Source organism: Chiloscyllium plagiosum, unplaced genomic scaffold (genome assembly GCF_037043375.1).
Source record: "Chiloscyllium plagiosum isolate Xiang-an unplaced genomic scaffold, Cpla_swu_hap1 HiC_scaffold_3, whole genome shotgun sequence".
Classification (NCBI taxonomy): Eukaryota; Metazoa; Chordata; class Chondrichthyes; order Orectolobiformes; family Hemiscylliidae; genus Chiloscyllium; species Chiloscyllium plagiosum.
The window spans coordinates 100094834-100112744 of record NW_028270141.1 but is presented as its reverse complement, the minus strand read 5'-3'; the positions used below and the strand labels follow the sequence as shown (position 1 = coordinate 100112744).

The 17911-nt window shown below is 41.5% G+C and overlaps 1 protein-coding gene across 2 annotated transcripts in view; it reads left to right on the top strand.

The window, feature by feature from the left end:
* The first annotated feature begins 165 nt into the window (after window positions 1-165).
* Window positions 166-17911, top strand: part of armc1l (armadillo repeat containing 1, like) — a 31791-nt gene continuing 14045 nt past the window's right edge. Inside the window, exons 1-3 of one of the 2 annotated variants that reach the window (XM_087981938.1) lie at window positions 166-430; window positions 9752-9871; window positions 16434-16601. In XM_087981938.1, coding sequence (XP_087838064.1) covers window positions 16437-16601 — 165 coding nt within the window. In that variant the 5' untranslated portion in view covers window positions 166-430; window positions 9752-9871; window positions 16434-16436. Of the gene's footprint in view, window positions 431-9751; window positions 9872-14213; window positions 14402-16433; window positions 16602-17911 lie in introns of those variants that run through there. The other variant, XM_087981941.1, reaches the window with a different exon arrangement.

The following is a 17911-nucleotide window of genomic DNA, read 5'->3' as shown; positions in this document are numbered from 1 at the left end:
AACGTGCCGCCTGGTTGGTCCTTTTGACTCAGTCTATGCAGTGGTCCAATGGGAGACAAGTTCTCCCCGCGGTTGCCCAATCAGAGGAGAGCGTGGGGGAACCGGCGGTTCATTTGATGACAGCGAGCGGAGAGTGTCTCCTCGACATGATGTCCTCCCTTATCCATCCCTCTGCCCCTCCGGGAGACCGGACACCCCTTATTCCTATTCCCTCTCCGTAATTCACATTCCCCTTACCGAAACCGGACCACGCTCCATCATAAAGCTGGTTTGTGGCCTATTGCGCCTCGCCTCCAGGGTTCCGCTTCTGTACCGTGCCCACTCTCTGTTGCTTTAATAAAACGACCCACTGGCCTTCACGTTAGGTCCCTGCGTCGCCCAGCGAAGTGGTATTGAACACACTCGGCCCTTTTTATTACTGGAGGCTGAGGTACGAATGAGTCTGAGCTTGCGTAACCTAGTTTTGCCCAAGTCAAAATGTAGCTTGTCTCCATTGCGGCATATGTTTAACAGTTTCATTTCTGCACCTAGCTCTGTCTGCAAAAAATATTTCCTACTTGAACAGTTTTGATTCAATATCAGCGTTTGTAACTGGAACCTCTGCTAATAGTTACTATTCGGAGGGGAGGGGGGTTCACATCACTAGGTGCTATGGTTTCTCGATTAGCTAGAATGTAAGAAATAAGGTTCTGATGCAGGGTCACTAGACTCAAAACGTTAACTCTACTTTCTCTTCACAGATGGGACTAGGCCTGCTGAGTTCTTCCAGGAAATTTGTTTTGTTTTGTGTAAGAAACAAGAACTGGACTAGGCTTTTGGCTCTTTGAATCTGCCTTTGCCATTCAAAAGATAAGAGGCAGCACAGCAGCTCAGTGGTTAGCAGAGCTGTCTCACAGTGCCAGGATCCTGGGTGGAGACCAGAGATCTGGGGACTGTCTGTGTGGAGTTTGCATCTTCTCCCTATGTCAGTATAGGTTTCCTTCAGTTGCTCTGGATTCTTCAAATAGACCAAAGATGTGCAGGTTAGGTGGATTGGCCATGCTAAATTGTCCATAGTGTCCAGGGATATGTAGACTAGGTGGATTATCCATGGGGAAATGTAGAGATATAGGGTGAGTGATAGTGCTTTATTAATTGGTGTTTTTTAGAAGTTGATTTCTCAAAGTGTACTTGCAAAAATTTTACTATTCTTTTATTCAATTGTTTTGCTGAACTTAATACTATCCAAAGAATGTGTGGTGCTGGAAAAGTACAGCCAGTCAGGCAACATTCGAGGAATAGGAGAGTCAATGTTTTGAACATAAGCTCTTAGAGTCATAGAGATGTACAGCACGGGAACAGACCCTTCGATCCAACTCCTCAGTGCCAACCAGATATTCTAACATAATCTAGTCCCATTTGCCAGCACTTGGCCCATTTCCCCCTAAATGTTTCCTATTCATTTACCGTCCAGATGCTTTTTAAATGCTGTAATTGTACCAGCCCCACCACTTCCTCTGGCAGCTCATTCCGTACATGCACCACCCTATGTATGAAAACATTGCCCGTTAGGTCCCTTTTATATCTTGCCCCCTCACCCTAAACCTATGCCCTCTAGTTCTTGACTCTCCCCACTCCAGGTAAAAGACCTTGTCTATTTATCCTACCCATGCCCCTCATGATTTTATAAACCTCTATAAGATCGCCCCTCAGCCTCCAATGCTCCAGGGAAACAGTCGTAGACTATTCAACCTCTCCCTCTAGCTCAAATCCTCCAAATGTGGCAACATCCTGTAAATCTTTTCTGAACCCTTTCAAGTCAGGAATGAAGATGAACCTTGTAATGCAATCTTCAAACATTTTCAGTACAAATCTAAGTTTGGGACAGTGATTCATCTTAGTATCTTAGAATAAAGTACACGTCCCAACTATCTAACTCCCTTTGGTTTTGCGTCTCATCAATTTATTTTCAGGTTTATTAGCAGTCACCAAAACCTCACCTACATTAGGACTTCTAGCTCTGTTGAAACAAAAGGCTCTGAAAAGTATTGCATTTTTAAATTATGCATACTCCAACTGATTTTGCTACCTTTATTTTTGTTGGGATGACTATTATGAGATCTCCATTATAAGTTCTTGAAGGTTGTTTAACCACATTACTTTTTCTGACACAGGAAAGACTTCTACCACTGCTCTCTTTCACCCTAATTTACCAATCCATGCATTTTGCTTCTTAGCCATCATCTTAACCATTCAACTAATATTTGAACTTGGCAGCAGCTTTTTGTGTAGGCCCCAAAATCATCAATTAGACCTCTGTGGAATAAAACTATCCTGACCATTCAATCTGGGAAATTGGATATGATACCTTTGACATATGTGTGTCATGTTCACACACATGATCACTCATCCATGATCACTTCCAAAACTAGGCTGATTAGACCCCTTCCCTACCTTACAAATTTAAATCTGCCCCAACTGGAATATTTACTGTCTCAGCCAGGAGGTTAGTTCCATTTCTATTTGGGTATAGCCCATCTCTTCTGAATAGCTTTCTCCTTTCCCAAAAATCGAAACCCCTCTCTTCTACACCATCCCCCAAGCCAAACATTTACCCCTGATCTGCCTTTGTCTAAATTGTAAAGCTCGTGGCACAGGTAGTATTTCCAAAACTACTGGAGATCCTGTAATTCAACATATTCCCTAACTCCTGTAACTGATCATGCAAGTCCTCCACACTATCCCTCCCTATGTTGTTGGTTCCCACATGAACCACAAGCACTGATGGTTCAGTCCCTTTCCAGAAGTTTATCTAGCTGCTCTGTTATGTCTAGAACCCTTGCACTTGGAGGCACAGACTGTACAGAACTCTCAATCTCGGCTGCAAACTTGAACTTTATGCCTCGAATTATTGAGTTACCCACTAGTAATCACTTTCTAATCTGCCTACTAGCCTCCCTCTCTTTACAGTGCAGTTTCGGGCAACAGGGTTTTCCCTTGAGTCATCCATTCCTGACTCAGTCATGTTATACACTAAATAGGAATCTACAGTTTTATATCTGTTACACAGCTCAAGGTGTCCTGGTTTACCTGGAGCTATTGTCATCTTTCCTTTCAGTAAATGGCTAGCAATTACCTGCATCTTTGCCAACCTATCACAATGTGGAGTGACCATCTTCTGGTATGCTTTTTCTAGAAACCCTCTCCTCCTTGTATGGCACACAGTGAGAAGAGCTGCTGCTCCAAATCAGCACCATGCTTTTCTAGGACTGCTGCCCTCTGGCACTTCACGCAGATGTCATTGTCCTGGATGCCTTGTGAATCCAAAGCCTCAAGATTTTACATTTTACATCTTCTGGATTTTTGATCTTTCACATGGAAAATAGGAGCAAGAGGAGGCTATCCAACCTATTGAGCATGCTCTGGCATTCAGATGATCATGGCAGATCAGTCTGTTACAATACCATACTCCTGCTGCTTCGCCATGCCCTATGAAGTATTTATTGTCTAGAAATCCATCTATTTCTTACTTAAATTTAGCAAGTTTTGAGAAGATTTGTAGCTCAGGTTGAGGTTCTGGATGTAGGTTTGCTCGCTGAGCTGGAAGGTTCATTTCCAGATGTTTTGTCACCCCACGAGGTCACATCTTCAGTGGGCCTCAGGCAAAGCACAGCTGATAATTCCTGCTTTCTATTTATATGTTTGGGTATCTTTGGATTGGTGATGCCATTTCCTGTGGTGATGTCATGTCCTGTTTTTCTCTCTCCGGGGGTAGTAGAACAGGATGTGACGACCACAGGAAATGACATCACCAACCCAGAGAAGTAATGAGAAAGCAGGAATTATCAGTAGTGCTTCGCCTGAAGCCCACTGAAGATGCTACCTAGTAGGATGATGAAACGTCTGGAAATGAACTTTTCAGTTCTTACTTATATTCAATGACTTGGCCTCCACCACCTTATGTGGCAGAGAATTCCACAGGATTAACACTTTATGAGTGAAGAAATTTATCTCAGTTCTTAATCAGAGGGAGTATCATCCCTGTATCCAATTAGTCCAGTCCTGTAAGAAATTTATACACTCTTATTGTTTTAAACTCCATTAAATATAGGCCGAAACAGCCCAAGCTCTCCTTTATATGACAAGTCTGTCATGCCAGGAAACACTTGGTGAATCTGCTATACTCCCTCTGTGGCAAATATATATTTTCTTAGATAAGGAGACCAAAAATGCACACAAAGCTTCAAATGTAGATTCATCAAGACCCTGTACAGTTACAGCAAGACATCCTTTACATTACATTTACATTACATTATGGAAACAGGCCCTTCGGCCCAACAAGTCCACACCGACCCGACGAAGCGCAACCCACCCATACCCCTACATTTACCCCTTTACCTAACACTACGGGCAATTTAGCGTGGCCAATTCACCTGACCTGCACATCTTTTGGACTGTGGGAGGAAACCAGAGCACCCGGAGGAAACCCACGCAGACACGGGGAGAATGTGCAAACTCCACACAGTCAGTCGCCTGAGGCGGGAATTGAACCCGGGTCTCCGGCGCTGTGAGGCAGCAGTGCTAGCCACCGTGCCGCCCATCCTTACTCCTGTTATTCAAATCACCTCATAGTAACAGCCAACATACCATTTGCCTTTCTAACTGCTTGCTGCACCTGCATGATTCTTTTGCTACAAGAACACCCATGTCCTTTTATACATCCGTGTTTTCCAATCTGTCAACATTTTAAGACTGTCTATTGTTTCTCCTGCCAAAGTGGATACATTCACAATTGTCCATGTTACCCTGCATCTGTCATGTATTTGACCGGTCATTTAGCTAATCTAAATCACTTCAAAGCCTTTTCTGCTTTATTCACAATTTGTCCTAGTTTTGTGTCTACAGATTTGTAAAACACATTAAATTGCTTCATTCAAATCATTGATAGATATTGTGAATACCTGAGGCCCACGCAGTGATCCCTTTGGTTCACCACTTTCCACTCCAAATACCTCTTTAATGCTGCTCTCTGTTTCATTTCTGCTAACCAATTTTCGATCATTCCAGTATATTAATCTAAGCCCCATGTGCTTTAATGTTGCACAGTAACCTCTTATGTGGGACTTTATCAAACACTTTCAGAAAATTCAAATGCATCATGTTCCTTACCTATGCCGCTAGTTCACAGTTATGTGACAAGTAGCAAGTTACAATAGTTGACAAGTAAAGATCATGTATGTCACTTTAGGACAATTTTCTTCAGTTTCTGTTATCCTTAGTACCTGATGTCATTTGTATTTGTCTAACGCTGGTGCAAAACATCAAGTTTTGTTCAGACGATACAATAATATCCTTGCTGGGTAAACTGCAGATCAATTGGACTTTCCAAAAAGAAAGTCTTACCATGCTCCATGTCACATTTTGTTTGTGTCTTTTTTGTAAATGCTTCCTCAGCAGCATTTTAAAAAATAATTGTGCATGGAATGAGGTCATTGCTCGTTAGGCTGGCATTTATTAACTGTTCTTAATTGCACTCCTGAGGAGAGTATGGACACTCTCAGTTCTGTGAGGGAGTTCCAGGACTTTGACCCAGTGACAATGAAGGAACAATAATACAATTCCAAATGAGAAGTTCTGGATGTAAGTTTGCTCGCTGAGCTGGAAAGTTCGTTTTCAGACGTTTCATCACCATACTAGGTAACATCACCAGTGAACCTCTGGTGAAGCACTGGTGGTAGTGATCCACTTTCGATTCATGTGTTTAGGTTTCCTTGGATTGGTGATGTCATTTACAATGGTGATGTAATTTGCTGTACATTTTCTCAGAGGCAATATTTAAGCTTCTGAACTTCATCTCTATCCTCAGCACTTTCCTTTCTATTCTCAGGATGAGTTCCTGGGTTATTCCTTATTGTCAATTTTCTGTCTTGGCTACCTGCCTTCCTTTCACTCTGCCACTTATTTTTCTCAAATGTTTGGGGGTGACAAAATAAAAGTTTATGGATCAGTTCATAATCATTAACCATTATAACTGCATGCTTTGCCATTGCTACCCTTTATTCTTCTATATGAATTCTTATGACAGAAAGTAAGAACATTTTAAATTCCTTAAGAATAATTTCAGTGAGAGCATACTAAGTAATTTCAGTCTTTAGTGCTCTTATCCACCTATCAAAATTGTTTTGTTTAACTCAAACCCCTTGCAAGTTTACCTGAGCTGTTTCAGTAAGTTCTGAAAACTCTGCCTGTATGTTTCTGGAACCAATTCATATGCACTTAGAATATCCCTTCGTACTCCATCATAATCTCTAGAACCGTCCTCTGACAGGGATGTATAAATCTCTTCTGCTTTACCAGTTAATTTACTTTGTATGAGCAGTGTCCAATCTGCATTTGGCCACCCCATTTGGGTTGCTACCTTCTCAAGTGATATGAAAAGCATGTCCATGCCCTTCTCTTCAAATTTTGACAAAGCTTGCACAACCTTAAACATCTGACTAAACTGCATATTATGACTAGGCCCTTCCTCCTCCAGACTCTCCCAAACGTCTGGTTTAGCTGGATACGCAGCAATGTTTGCAATTTAAATTCCCTTTCTTTCTTTTGCTTCTCTAGCATTTTTTATGTTCAAATTCTGTTTTTGAATTCTTTCTCCTTCTCTGTTTTTTTTTAAGTTTTAAAAATCTCTTTGGAATTCCACTCTAATTTTCTCATTTCCTGTTGCTTTACCTGCAACTGAAGGTTCACTGATTCATTCCTTGTACTGCCTGGATTATTAAACCTGTCAGACATTTCCATTAAACTCAACTGTTTCAATGTTAAATCTATAATGTCTGCCTTCTCAGCTCACTGTAGTAATATTTGCAGTCTACTGGCTAACTCTGCTGGTTTAGTTTGACGTGTGACTCGCAACAATACCAGGGAAATTTCTGGCACTTCCAAAAAATCTTTAACAATTTCTAGTGCCATCTTAAATATTAATACAAAAGACTGGTCAGATTACCCAATCTAAAGGATACTAGAAAACGAATTCCAGACGTACGTTGTCTGCATTCCAAAAATCCGATGCTGAGGCCATAATTATGTTACGACACAGGGATAGCAATCCAAAACAAACCAACCTTACTATCAATGGATTTGCAACACAATGGAATTAAAATATTCAATGATCCTCAAAATTGCTCAATGTTCATAACCAGACTTTACAATAAGAGATTTTGGAGACCAAGTTTATAACTTAATAATAATTAGTTAATTTTTATTTAAAAATGTAACTTTAGCAGAACACAGATAAATGACAAAGCAATCCGATTAATGTCAATGATCTAAGCCCAAACTTCTTTGAATATAAACCTCACTCACACATCGACAGACATAGTAAAGGGATAATTATTTTAAAATTAAAGAATCATACATTGCCAGTTTGATAACCATTTCAATGATGAATACCTGGCCTTCATGGAATCCTTTGGTGGATTGTATCCAGGCATGGAGGACTGTGTGTCTTGCTTGAATTCCAAAGTCACAGGTGAATGCAGAAAGTCTGTGGAGAATTTTTACTTATTTCTTACTGACTGGGATTCTTTTCTAACAACTTTCAACAGTTCAATAACTAAAGAATGACTTAAGATCAAAACTGAAAAAAGTTTCCCAGTCCAGCAGATTCGAAAACAAAAACTTTCTCCAACCCAAAACTCAGTCAGAGTCCATTCATTCTTTGTTTTCAATATTCTCTGTGTTTGGCTGGCCAGGATCAGTCTTTCTTTGATTGGATGCTAAATGGATCAATCAGTTGCCAGTCATAGAGACGTACAGCATGGAAACAGACCCTTCGGTCCAACTTGTCCATGTCGACCAGATATCCCAACCCAAACTAGTCCCACCTGCCAGCACCTGGCCCATATCCCTCTAAATGTTTCCTATTCATATACTCAACTAAATGCCTCATAAATGTTGCAATTGTACCAGCCTCCACTACTTCCCCGGCAGTTCATTCCGTACACGTACCACCCTCTGTGTGAAAAAGTTACCCCTTAGATCTCTTTTATATGTTTCCCCTCTCACCCTAAACCTATGCCCTCAGGTTCTGGACTCCCTGACCCCAGGGAAAAGACTTTGCCTATTTACCCTATCCCTGCCCCTCATAATTTTGTAAACCTCTATAAGGTCACCCCTCAGCCTTCGACGCTCCAGGGAATACAGCCCAAGCCTGTTTAGCCTCTCCCTATAGTTCAAATCCTCCAACCCTGGGAACATCCTTGTAAATCTTTTCTGAACCCTTTCAAGTTTCACAACATCTTTCCGATAGGAAGGAGACCAGAACTGCACGCAATATTCCAACAGTGGCTGAACTAATGTCCTGTACAGCCGCAACATGATCTCCCAACGCCTGTACTCAATACTTTGATCAATAAACAAAAGCATACCAAACGCCTTCTTCACTATCCTATCTACCTGCACCTCCACTTTCAAGGAGCTATGAGCCTACATTCCAAGGTCTGTTTGTTCAGCAACACTCCCTAGGACCTTACCATTAAGTGTATAAGTTCTGCTAAGATTTGCTTTCCCAAAATGCAGCACCTCGCATTTATCAGAATTAAACTCCATCTGCCACTTCTCAGCCCATTGGTCGATCTGATCCAGATCCTGTTGTAATCTTCGCTGTCCACTACACCTCCAATTTTGGTGTCATCTGCAAACTTACTAACTGTACCTCCTATGCTCGCATCCACATCATTTAGTAAATGACAAAAAGTAGAGGACCCAGCACCGATCCTTGTGGCACTCCACTGATCACAGGCCTCCAGGCTGAAAACCAACCCTCCACCACCACCCTCTGTCTTCTACCTTTGAGCCAGTTCTGTATCCAACTGGCTAGTTCTCCCTGTATTCCGTTAGATCTAACCTTGCTAATCAGTCTCCCATGGGGAACCTTGTCGAACGTCTTACTGAAGTCCATATAGGTCACATCTACTGCTCTGCCCTCATCTATTTTCTTTGTTACTTCCTCAAACAACTCAATCAAGTTTGTGAGACATGATTGCCATGTTGACTATCCCTAATCAGTCCTTGCCTTTCCAAATACATGTACATCCTGTCCCTCAGGATTCCCTCCAAAAACTTACCCACCACCGACGTCAGGCTCACTGGTCTGTAGTTCCCTGGCTTGTCCTTACCACCCTTCTTAAACAGTGGCACCACATTAGCCAACTTCCAGTCTTTCAGCACCTCACCTGTGACTATCGATGATACAAATATCTCAGCAAGAGGCCCAGCTCTCACTTCTCTAGCTTGCCACAGGGTTCTAGGTACACCTGATCAGGTCCTGGGGATTTATCCACCTTTATGCGTTTCAAGACATCCAGCACTTCCTCCTCTGTATTATGGACATTTTGTAAGGTGTCACCATCTATTTCCCTACAGTCTATATCTTCCATATCCTTTTCCACAGTAAATACTGATGCAAAATACTTGTTTAGTATCTCCCCCCATTTTCTACAGCTCCACACAAAGGCTGCCTTGCTGATCTTTCAGGGGCCCTCTTTTCTCCTTGGTTACCCTTTTGTACTCCCTGAGGATAACCACATCTCGATGCCAAAAGTAGTAGATCTTCCAGTTGTTTTTGAAAGGACTAGATTAATTTAGGATAGCTGGTTGGCATGGACAACTTGGACTGTGAGGTATCTGTTTTCATGATGTACATCTCTGTGACTCTAATTCATTCATAGTACCTGGCATCACTGCCTGACCAACATTTATTGCCTGTCCCTAGGTTGCCCTTGAGAAGCTGATGGTGAACTGCTTTCTTGAAATACTGCTGTCCACATACTGTAGATTGACCCACAATGCCCTTAGGAAAGGAATTCCAGGATTTTACCCAGAAACAATGAAGGTATGATGATATATTTCCAAATAAGAATGGTGAGTGGCCTGGAGGGAAACTTGCAGTTGATCACATTGCCAAGTATCGGCTGCCCTTGTCCTTTTGAATGGAAGTGGTTGTGGGTTGGGAAGGTGCTGTTTGAGGATTTGTGTGAATTTCTGCAGTGCCATTTTTTGATAGTACACTCTGCTGCTACTGAGCATCGGTAGTGGAACGAGTGGATGCTTGTGCGAATCAAACAGGCTGCATTGTCCTGGATTGTGTTAAGCTTCTAGAGTGCTGATGGAGCTGCATCCATCCAGCAAAGTGGGGAGTACTCCATCACAGTCCTGACTTGTGTACATGATGGAATGGAGTCAGGTGGTGAGTTACTCACCCCACTATTCCTAGCCTCTGACCTGCTCTTGCAGCCATTGTATTTACGTGGCAAGTCCAGTTGAGTTTCTGATCAATGGTAACCCCATGGAAGTTGATAGTGGGAAATTCAGTGATGTGAAAACCATTGAATGTCATGGGGTGGTGATTGGATTGTCTTTTATTGGAAATGGTCATTACCTGGCATTTGTGTAGCATGAATGAAACTTGTTAGCTCAAACCTGGATATTGTCCAGATCTTGTTGCATTTGAGCATGGACTGCTTCATTATCTGAGGAGTCACGAATAATGCTGAACATCATATTATTGTCAGTGAACATCCCCATTTCTGACCTGATGATGAAGGGAAGGTCATTGATGAAGGAGTTGAAGATGGTTGGGCCAAGAAACACTAACCTGAAAAACTTGTGAAGAGATGTCCTGCAGCTGAGATGACTGACCTCCAACGACCACAACTATCTTCCTATTTGCCAGTTATGACTCTAGGCAGCAGAGAATTCGTTCCCTGAAACCCATTGATTCCAGTTTTGCTAGGATTCCTTGATGCTACACTTGGTTGAATGCAGCCTTCATGTCAAGGGATATCACTCTCACCTCATCTCTGGAATGCAGTTCTTTTGTTCATGTTTGAACCAAGGCTATAATGAGGTCAGGAGATCTGCAATCCTCACTATTTCCATGAGATCAGGTGCTGAATGGCTCTGGCAAAACCCAAACTATGTGTCACTGAGCAGGTGCTGCTTAATAGCATTGTTGGTGACATCCTCCATATTTGGGCAATTTTCCACACTGTGGGGTAGATGCCAGTGTTGTAATTGTACTGGAACAGTTTGGCTAGGGGACCGACAAGTTCTGGAGCATAAGTCTTCAGTACTATTTCCGGAATGTTGTCAGGATCCATAGCCTCTCCAATATCCAGTGCGTCCAAACGTTTCTTGATCTCACGTAGAGTGAATTGAGTTGGCTGAAGACTGATATCTGTAATGTTAGGGATCACTGGAGGAGGTCATTTGGTATTTCTGGCTGAAGATTGCTGTGGATGCTTTAGCCTTCTCTTTTTCAGTTATGTGTTGGCTCTTCCATTACTATGGATGGGGATATTTGTGCAGCCTCCTTCTCCAGTGAGTTCTTTAATTGTCCACCACCACCACATACAACTGGATGTGGCAAGACTCAAAACTCAGTTCTGATCTGCTGATTTGATCCAGGGGATCACTTAGCCTGCCTATGACTTGCTGCTTTTGCTGTTTGGCATGCAAGTAGTCCTGTTAGGTAGCTTCATCAGGTTGACACTTCAATTTTGGTACACTTGTTTTTGCTCATGGCATGCTCTCCTGCACTTTCCATTGATCCCCTAGCTTGATAGTAATGGTTGAGTGGGGGATATGCTGGGCAATGAGGTTGCAGATTTTGCTTGAATACAATTTTGCTGCTGTTGATGGCCCACAGTGCCTCATGGATGCCTATTCTTGAGTTGTTAGATCTGTTTGAAGTCTGTCACATTCAGCAAGCTGATAGTTCCACATAGCAAGATGGAGGGTATTCTCAATGTGAAGACGGGACTTCATCTCCACAAGGACTGTGCGGTGGCCACTCTTACCAATACTATCATGAAATGATGCATCTGCAGCTGGCAGATTGGCAAGGATGAGGTCAAGTATGCTTTTCTCCTCTTATCGGTGCCCTCACCACTTGATGCAGACCCATCTGGTAGCTATGTCCTTTAGGAGCCAACCAGCTTGATCAGTAGTGCTGCTGCTGAGCAAATCTTGATGGTGAAATTCAAATTTCCTATCCAGACTATACTGTGTACTGTTGCCACCCTCAATGCTTCCTCCACGTGTGGTTCAACATGGAGAAGTACTGATTCAGCTGAGGGAGGACGGTACATGGTGATTAGCAAGAAGTGTCCTTGCCCATGTTTTACCTGAATCCACGAGACCTCATGGGGTCTAGAGTCAATGTTGAGGACTCCTAGGGCAACTCCCTCCCAACAGTATACCATTATGCTGCCATCTCTGCTGGCTCTGTTGTGCTGGTGGGGCAGGACGTATCCAGGGGTGCAGTGGTGATAACTGGATCATTGTCTCTCAGGTATGATTCTGTAAGTATGATTAAGTCAGGCTGTTGCTTGAGTAGGCAGTTCCCCTGATCTTGGCAGTAGCCCCCAGATGTTAGTAAGGATCAACAGGGCGGTTTCTGACATTGTCTTTTTCTGGTGCCTACATCAATGCTGCATGGTCTGTCTGGTTTCAGTTCTTGTTGAGACTTTGTAGCAACTGACTGGCTTGCTAGGGCATTTTAGAAGGCAGTTGAGAGTCAAATGCATTGCTGTGGCTCTGGATTCAAATACAGGCCAGACCAGGTGAGGATGGCAGATTTCCTTCTGTGAAAGACATTAGTGAGACAGGTGGGTTTTTCCAACAATCAACACTGGTTTCATAGTCAGATATTTTTATTAAATTCAGATTCCACCATCTGCTGTGGTATGATTCATATCCAGGTCCCCAGAACATTAACTGAGTTTTTGGATTAATTGTCTCATGGTAATCCCACAAGACCATAATTTCCCCCTAAAGCCACACTATCCTCTCTGGCCAGTTCCCAATAGCAAATATCAGTCTTTTGTTCTCATTTTTATTTTAATAGATATTTCTATTGAAAATTTAACATGTTTTTACATGTTTACAAAAGAAAACTAAAAAAAAAAACAAGTATAAACATTGATATACAATTAAATCTTAAATAAATAATAACCAAAATCTATCAAACAGAAAAAAAGGATATACCGAGAAAAAAAACAAAACTCAACTAACTACTCATCTAACCTACAACTAACCAGAGTGTATGATTAAATCTCTTACAATATTCAAGAGAAAAAAAAACGACCGATAACACAGAAATTGAGTAGTGAGATACATGCTCGGAATGTGCTAACATCAGATCATAACAAAACCCGTATTCGTGCAGGATTCCTTGTTCCCAGGGGGCATCACTTCCTTTCCAAAAGTCCATCATAACTTCTCCCAACCAGTGCCCCACCCTTGACCCAGGCACCCCATGATAGGATAAAGAAAATTCAAATATACTACTGAGCTAGAATTAACAATGAGTACCCTACCCACGCCCCCCGCCCCCTACCACCCACCCACACCAACGCCTGGATATATTTGGTAATGTTAATACCATGTATGAACATATATGACTATAAAATTACAGTCTCAGCAAATAATAATTAAATATAGTAATACAAAATAACAGGGGAAAACAACCCCGCTCCTAAGGACAGAGATAAAATAGGATAAGGTAAACACCTCCCCCCTCCCACCTACATTAACTAGACCCCCTGGCCTATATTTATTTTTAAAAAGGGGATAAAATCGCTAAGTGAAAAATAAATAAATAAACCCCTCTCCCCATCCCCCGGAGATAATATTAAACAGTAAGGTAATGAAAGGAAAAAAAAGGGGGTAAACCGGGGTTGGGGGAGGGCAAAACAACATCAATTAACTCTTACAATTTATCTAAGAGAATCTAAAAATTCCTTGGCCTTTCCGGTGATCCGAAGTTATACACGGACCCTTCATGGCTGAAGCGTAGCGTAGCTGGGTAGCGCAAGGAGTACTGAATGTTTAAGTCCCTTAAACGCTTCTTTGCTTCGTCAAACGCCTTCCTCTTTCAGACCAAAGCTGGGGAAAAGTCCTGAAATAACATAATCTTGGATCCTTTATAAATCATGGCTTGGGGATCTTTCCCAAGATTTCTGAAAGCTTCCAAGAGCATCTGCCTCTCCTTGTAGCTCTGCAGCAGGAACAGGACCGGGCGGGGGCGCTGGCTCGAGCCGGGCCCGTGCACTGCAACCCGGTAGGCCCATTCCACCCTTACCTGGCCTGATCCAGCCTCCAGATTTAACAGCAGTGGAAGCCACTGCTTGAGGAACACTGTAAGCTGGCCTTCTTCTTTCCGTTTGGGAAAGGCCCAGCAAACAAATATTTTTTCGACGACCTCGATTCTCTCCGACTCGGCGCTCGAATTCCTTGATATCTCAGCCGTGCTTTTGTAGCACGGCTGAGAGTGAATTCCATTGGCTCTGGGAGTCTTCAATGAAGGCGTCAAACTTCGCGTCAAGTTTGGAGATTATTTTTGCGAGGCTCGCCACCGTAGGTAAGTCCCCCGGGGCGGCTGCGGACACCTCTGCTGCAGCTGGGGAGGGTTGGGGAGGGGTTCCTGCCTGCTGAGAACTGCGGGCTCCTTTCCCCCTAGTCATTTTTACAGGAGACTAGACTGTCTAAATTTAGTACTGAACAACTAATTACATTAAGTAAAAACTATTTTAAATGATTTGGTAAGTGTGGTAGAGGCAGGTAGCCCACTTTGCCCAAGTCTTGGGAGGAGCACTATAGACTCAGACTTGCTGAGTCGCCGCCATCTTGGATCCTGTTCTCACTTTTTCAAAAAGAAAAACACGCTGCTGTTCAAATTTAAATTCTTAACTTCAACTCTCAGTTCCAAAACAAAATTTAGAAAAAACAAATGGTCTCAACATTAGCCATAACTTAATTGGTCGCACTTTTGCCTCTGAGGTCTTGCAGGATTCGAGCTCTCCATTATAGCTAATTTACCAGTGCACTACTCAGAGATTGTTGGAAGTGCCATCTTTCAGTTGCATTACTAATCCAAGAACTATCTGCCTGCTTGAAGGACTGTAAAAGATTTCATTGCACCTCATTCAAAAAAGAGCCATGAAATTATCCCAAAATGCCTTGTCTATTATTTATCTTTCTTGATGCATGTCAAAAAGCATTCTGTAGTCATTATTATATTGCTGTTTATGTGAGTTGAATGCAAACTGGTTGCCACGTTTCTTGCATTACAACAGTGACCATACTTCGGAAATGTTTCTTAATCTGTAAAGTGCTTCAGGATGTCCAATGGGACTGAAAAAAATGCTATATATAGATGTAAGTTTTTTTTGGAAGCAACAATATCAAAGGCCATACCTTATTTTCTCTATGGTAGGGATGTAACATATTTAAACTTCCACTTCACTCTTCTGCTGTTCAGACTCAGACCTGCAGAAGGTAATCATATCTGACAATTTACACATAGTTTCCACTACTTTCTATTATGGTTTTCTGCCTGAACATTGTTTCTTAGTTTCCATCCTTCACCATTAGACAATCGTCTTCTGTTAACCTGTCAATTTTACAAACTTTTACAAGTTTTACTTACTGTTACAAAAAACACATTAAAAGCCTACATCTCTTAACAAATAGTTTTCCAAGTCTTCCTATTTATGGGTGCATAACTGAATTCCCAGCTAATGGCCATCATCAGCATACAGGTAAATATTTCATTAACCAAGTGCTACTTTGTTGTTGGTTTTTTAAAAAAATTGTCAATTTTAAATTGACATATATTGATGAATGAAATGTAAATATCTTTGTTCTTGCATAATCAGCTTAATTAGTTACTGTTTAGTTTGAAACTGTTACAGCATTTGAGTATGACATTTATATAATTCTATACCTTTAATTTTTAAATATCATAGGGTCAGTGCTGGGACCACAAGTATTTACATTAATGACTTGGATGATAGAAGTGAATGTACTATCACCAAGTCTGCAGATGGCCAAAAATAGATGGGAAAACAAGTCATGTGGACACCACAGAGTCTGCAAAAGCATATGGACAAGCCAAATGATTGCGCAAAACTTATAAAATGGAATATAGTATGGGAAAGTGTCAGATATGCACTTTTAGAAAGAAGAGAAAGCTGAATATTATTTAAGTGGAGAAACACTGCAAAAAGCTGAAACACAGAGGGATCAGAAAGTCTAATCTCATGGTAAGAGGTCAGCCATTTAAATGAGGATAAATTTCTTCTGACAGGTTTGTGAATCTGTGGAATTTTGGTTGTTTAGTATCTTAAAGGCTGAGACAGATCTTTAATCATTTAAGGAATCAAGAATTATGGGGATAATGTAGGAAAATGGAGTTGAGGATTATCAGATCAGCCATGATCTCGTTGAATGGCAAGCAAACTTGATGGGTCAAACAGCCTACTTTTGCTCCTAAGTCTTATGGTATTACAGAACATTAAAAATAATTTAAAATGCATTTTCTACAAATGACTAAAATCTATAAATTATAATCAGTCAACAATTGTGATCCAATTGTTTGTGCAAAATTGCAGTGAATGACATGCAAGATGATGGATGCTTTGGCTGTAGTTAGTCAACTGAGGGACTTGGCTTCAGAACCGCAGAATAGAGAAGCTATTGTCAAAGACAAGGGATGTCTTCCAGGCCTCGTGCTGTTCCTGGAACACTGCAATCTGCAAGTACTGCATTGTGCCCTTCAGGTATGCAATTTTCTATTTTAATCTACTGCTTACACCTCATGTTTTGAATATTTTCCTTCAGTACAAATTAGATTATGACTTAGTACCCTCTGGTGATTAAATAATTATATTCTAATTACTATCTCAATTTTAAAAATTGCTTATAGGGTTCCCCCTCCCGAGGGGTCTCGGATTGGCCCAGAGGATTATGGTTGATCAGTCGGTTAAGTGGTGCACCTGGAATGTCAAGGGGAGTAATTCGCCACTTAAAAGGAAGAAAATATTATCAAATCTTAAGAAGGAAAGAGTTGATATAGCTCTCCTACAGGAGACACACCTGTCAGATAAAGAACACTTGAAATTACGACAGGGAGGATTTGATCAGGCCTTTTTTTCTTCTTTTAGCTCAAAAAGCAGGGGAGTTGTTATTCTTGTTCGGAAGAATTTCCCTTTCAAAATCCTAAAGCAGATAAAAGACGAATCTGGACGATATATCTTGATTAAAGCCCTCATAAATGGAGAGGAATATGGGATTTTAAATTTGTACTGCCCCCCGGCACACCCCTTTAAATTTATAACGGAAGCCTTTTCAAAATTGATGGCTTTTGATGCCCGTCATATAATTATAGGGGGAGACTTTAATTGTATTATGGATCCGGAATAGACAGGATTCCCAAGAGTACTGCAGGAGTATCTCCCAGATCTAGACAATTGATTGATCTGAACAAAGAATTAGGATTAGTAGATGTATGGAGATGTCTTCATCCACAGGGTAGAGATTTTTCTTTCTACTCTAATCCACATAAATGTCATACCAGAATTGATATGTTTTTTGCCCCCTCGATTTTTTTAAATTCCATATCATCCTGTAAAATAGGTAATATAGCAATTTCTGACCACGCTGCTGTATATATTGAAACTAAGGCGAGGAACAGTGGGACATCCCCTCGGCATTGGCGTATGGACCCCTTCTTAATGAAAGATAGTAAATTTGTAAAGTACTTCTCTCAAGAATTTAAAACTTTTTTAGAAATTAATTCAGGTACAGTTAGCAACCCGTCAATGATGTGGGAGACCATCAAAGCTTACACGCGAGGCTTGATCATCTCCTACTCAGCGACCCAGAAGAAATTAAAGGGAGAACAACAGCGTCTGCTTGAAGCCCGCTTAAAAGCGGCTGAAACAGCATACACTGATAGACCTTCTATTATTAAATTGCAAAGGATTACAGCTCTTAGGACAGCTCTAAACACTACACTTACTCAAACGACTAAGAGGGAAATACTATTTGCAAAGCAAAGGTTATATGAATATGGCGACAAACCGGGTAG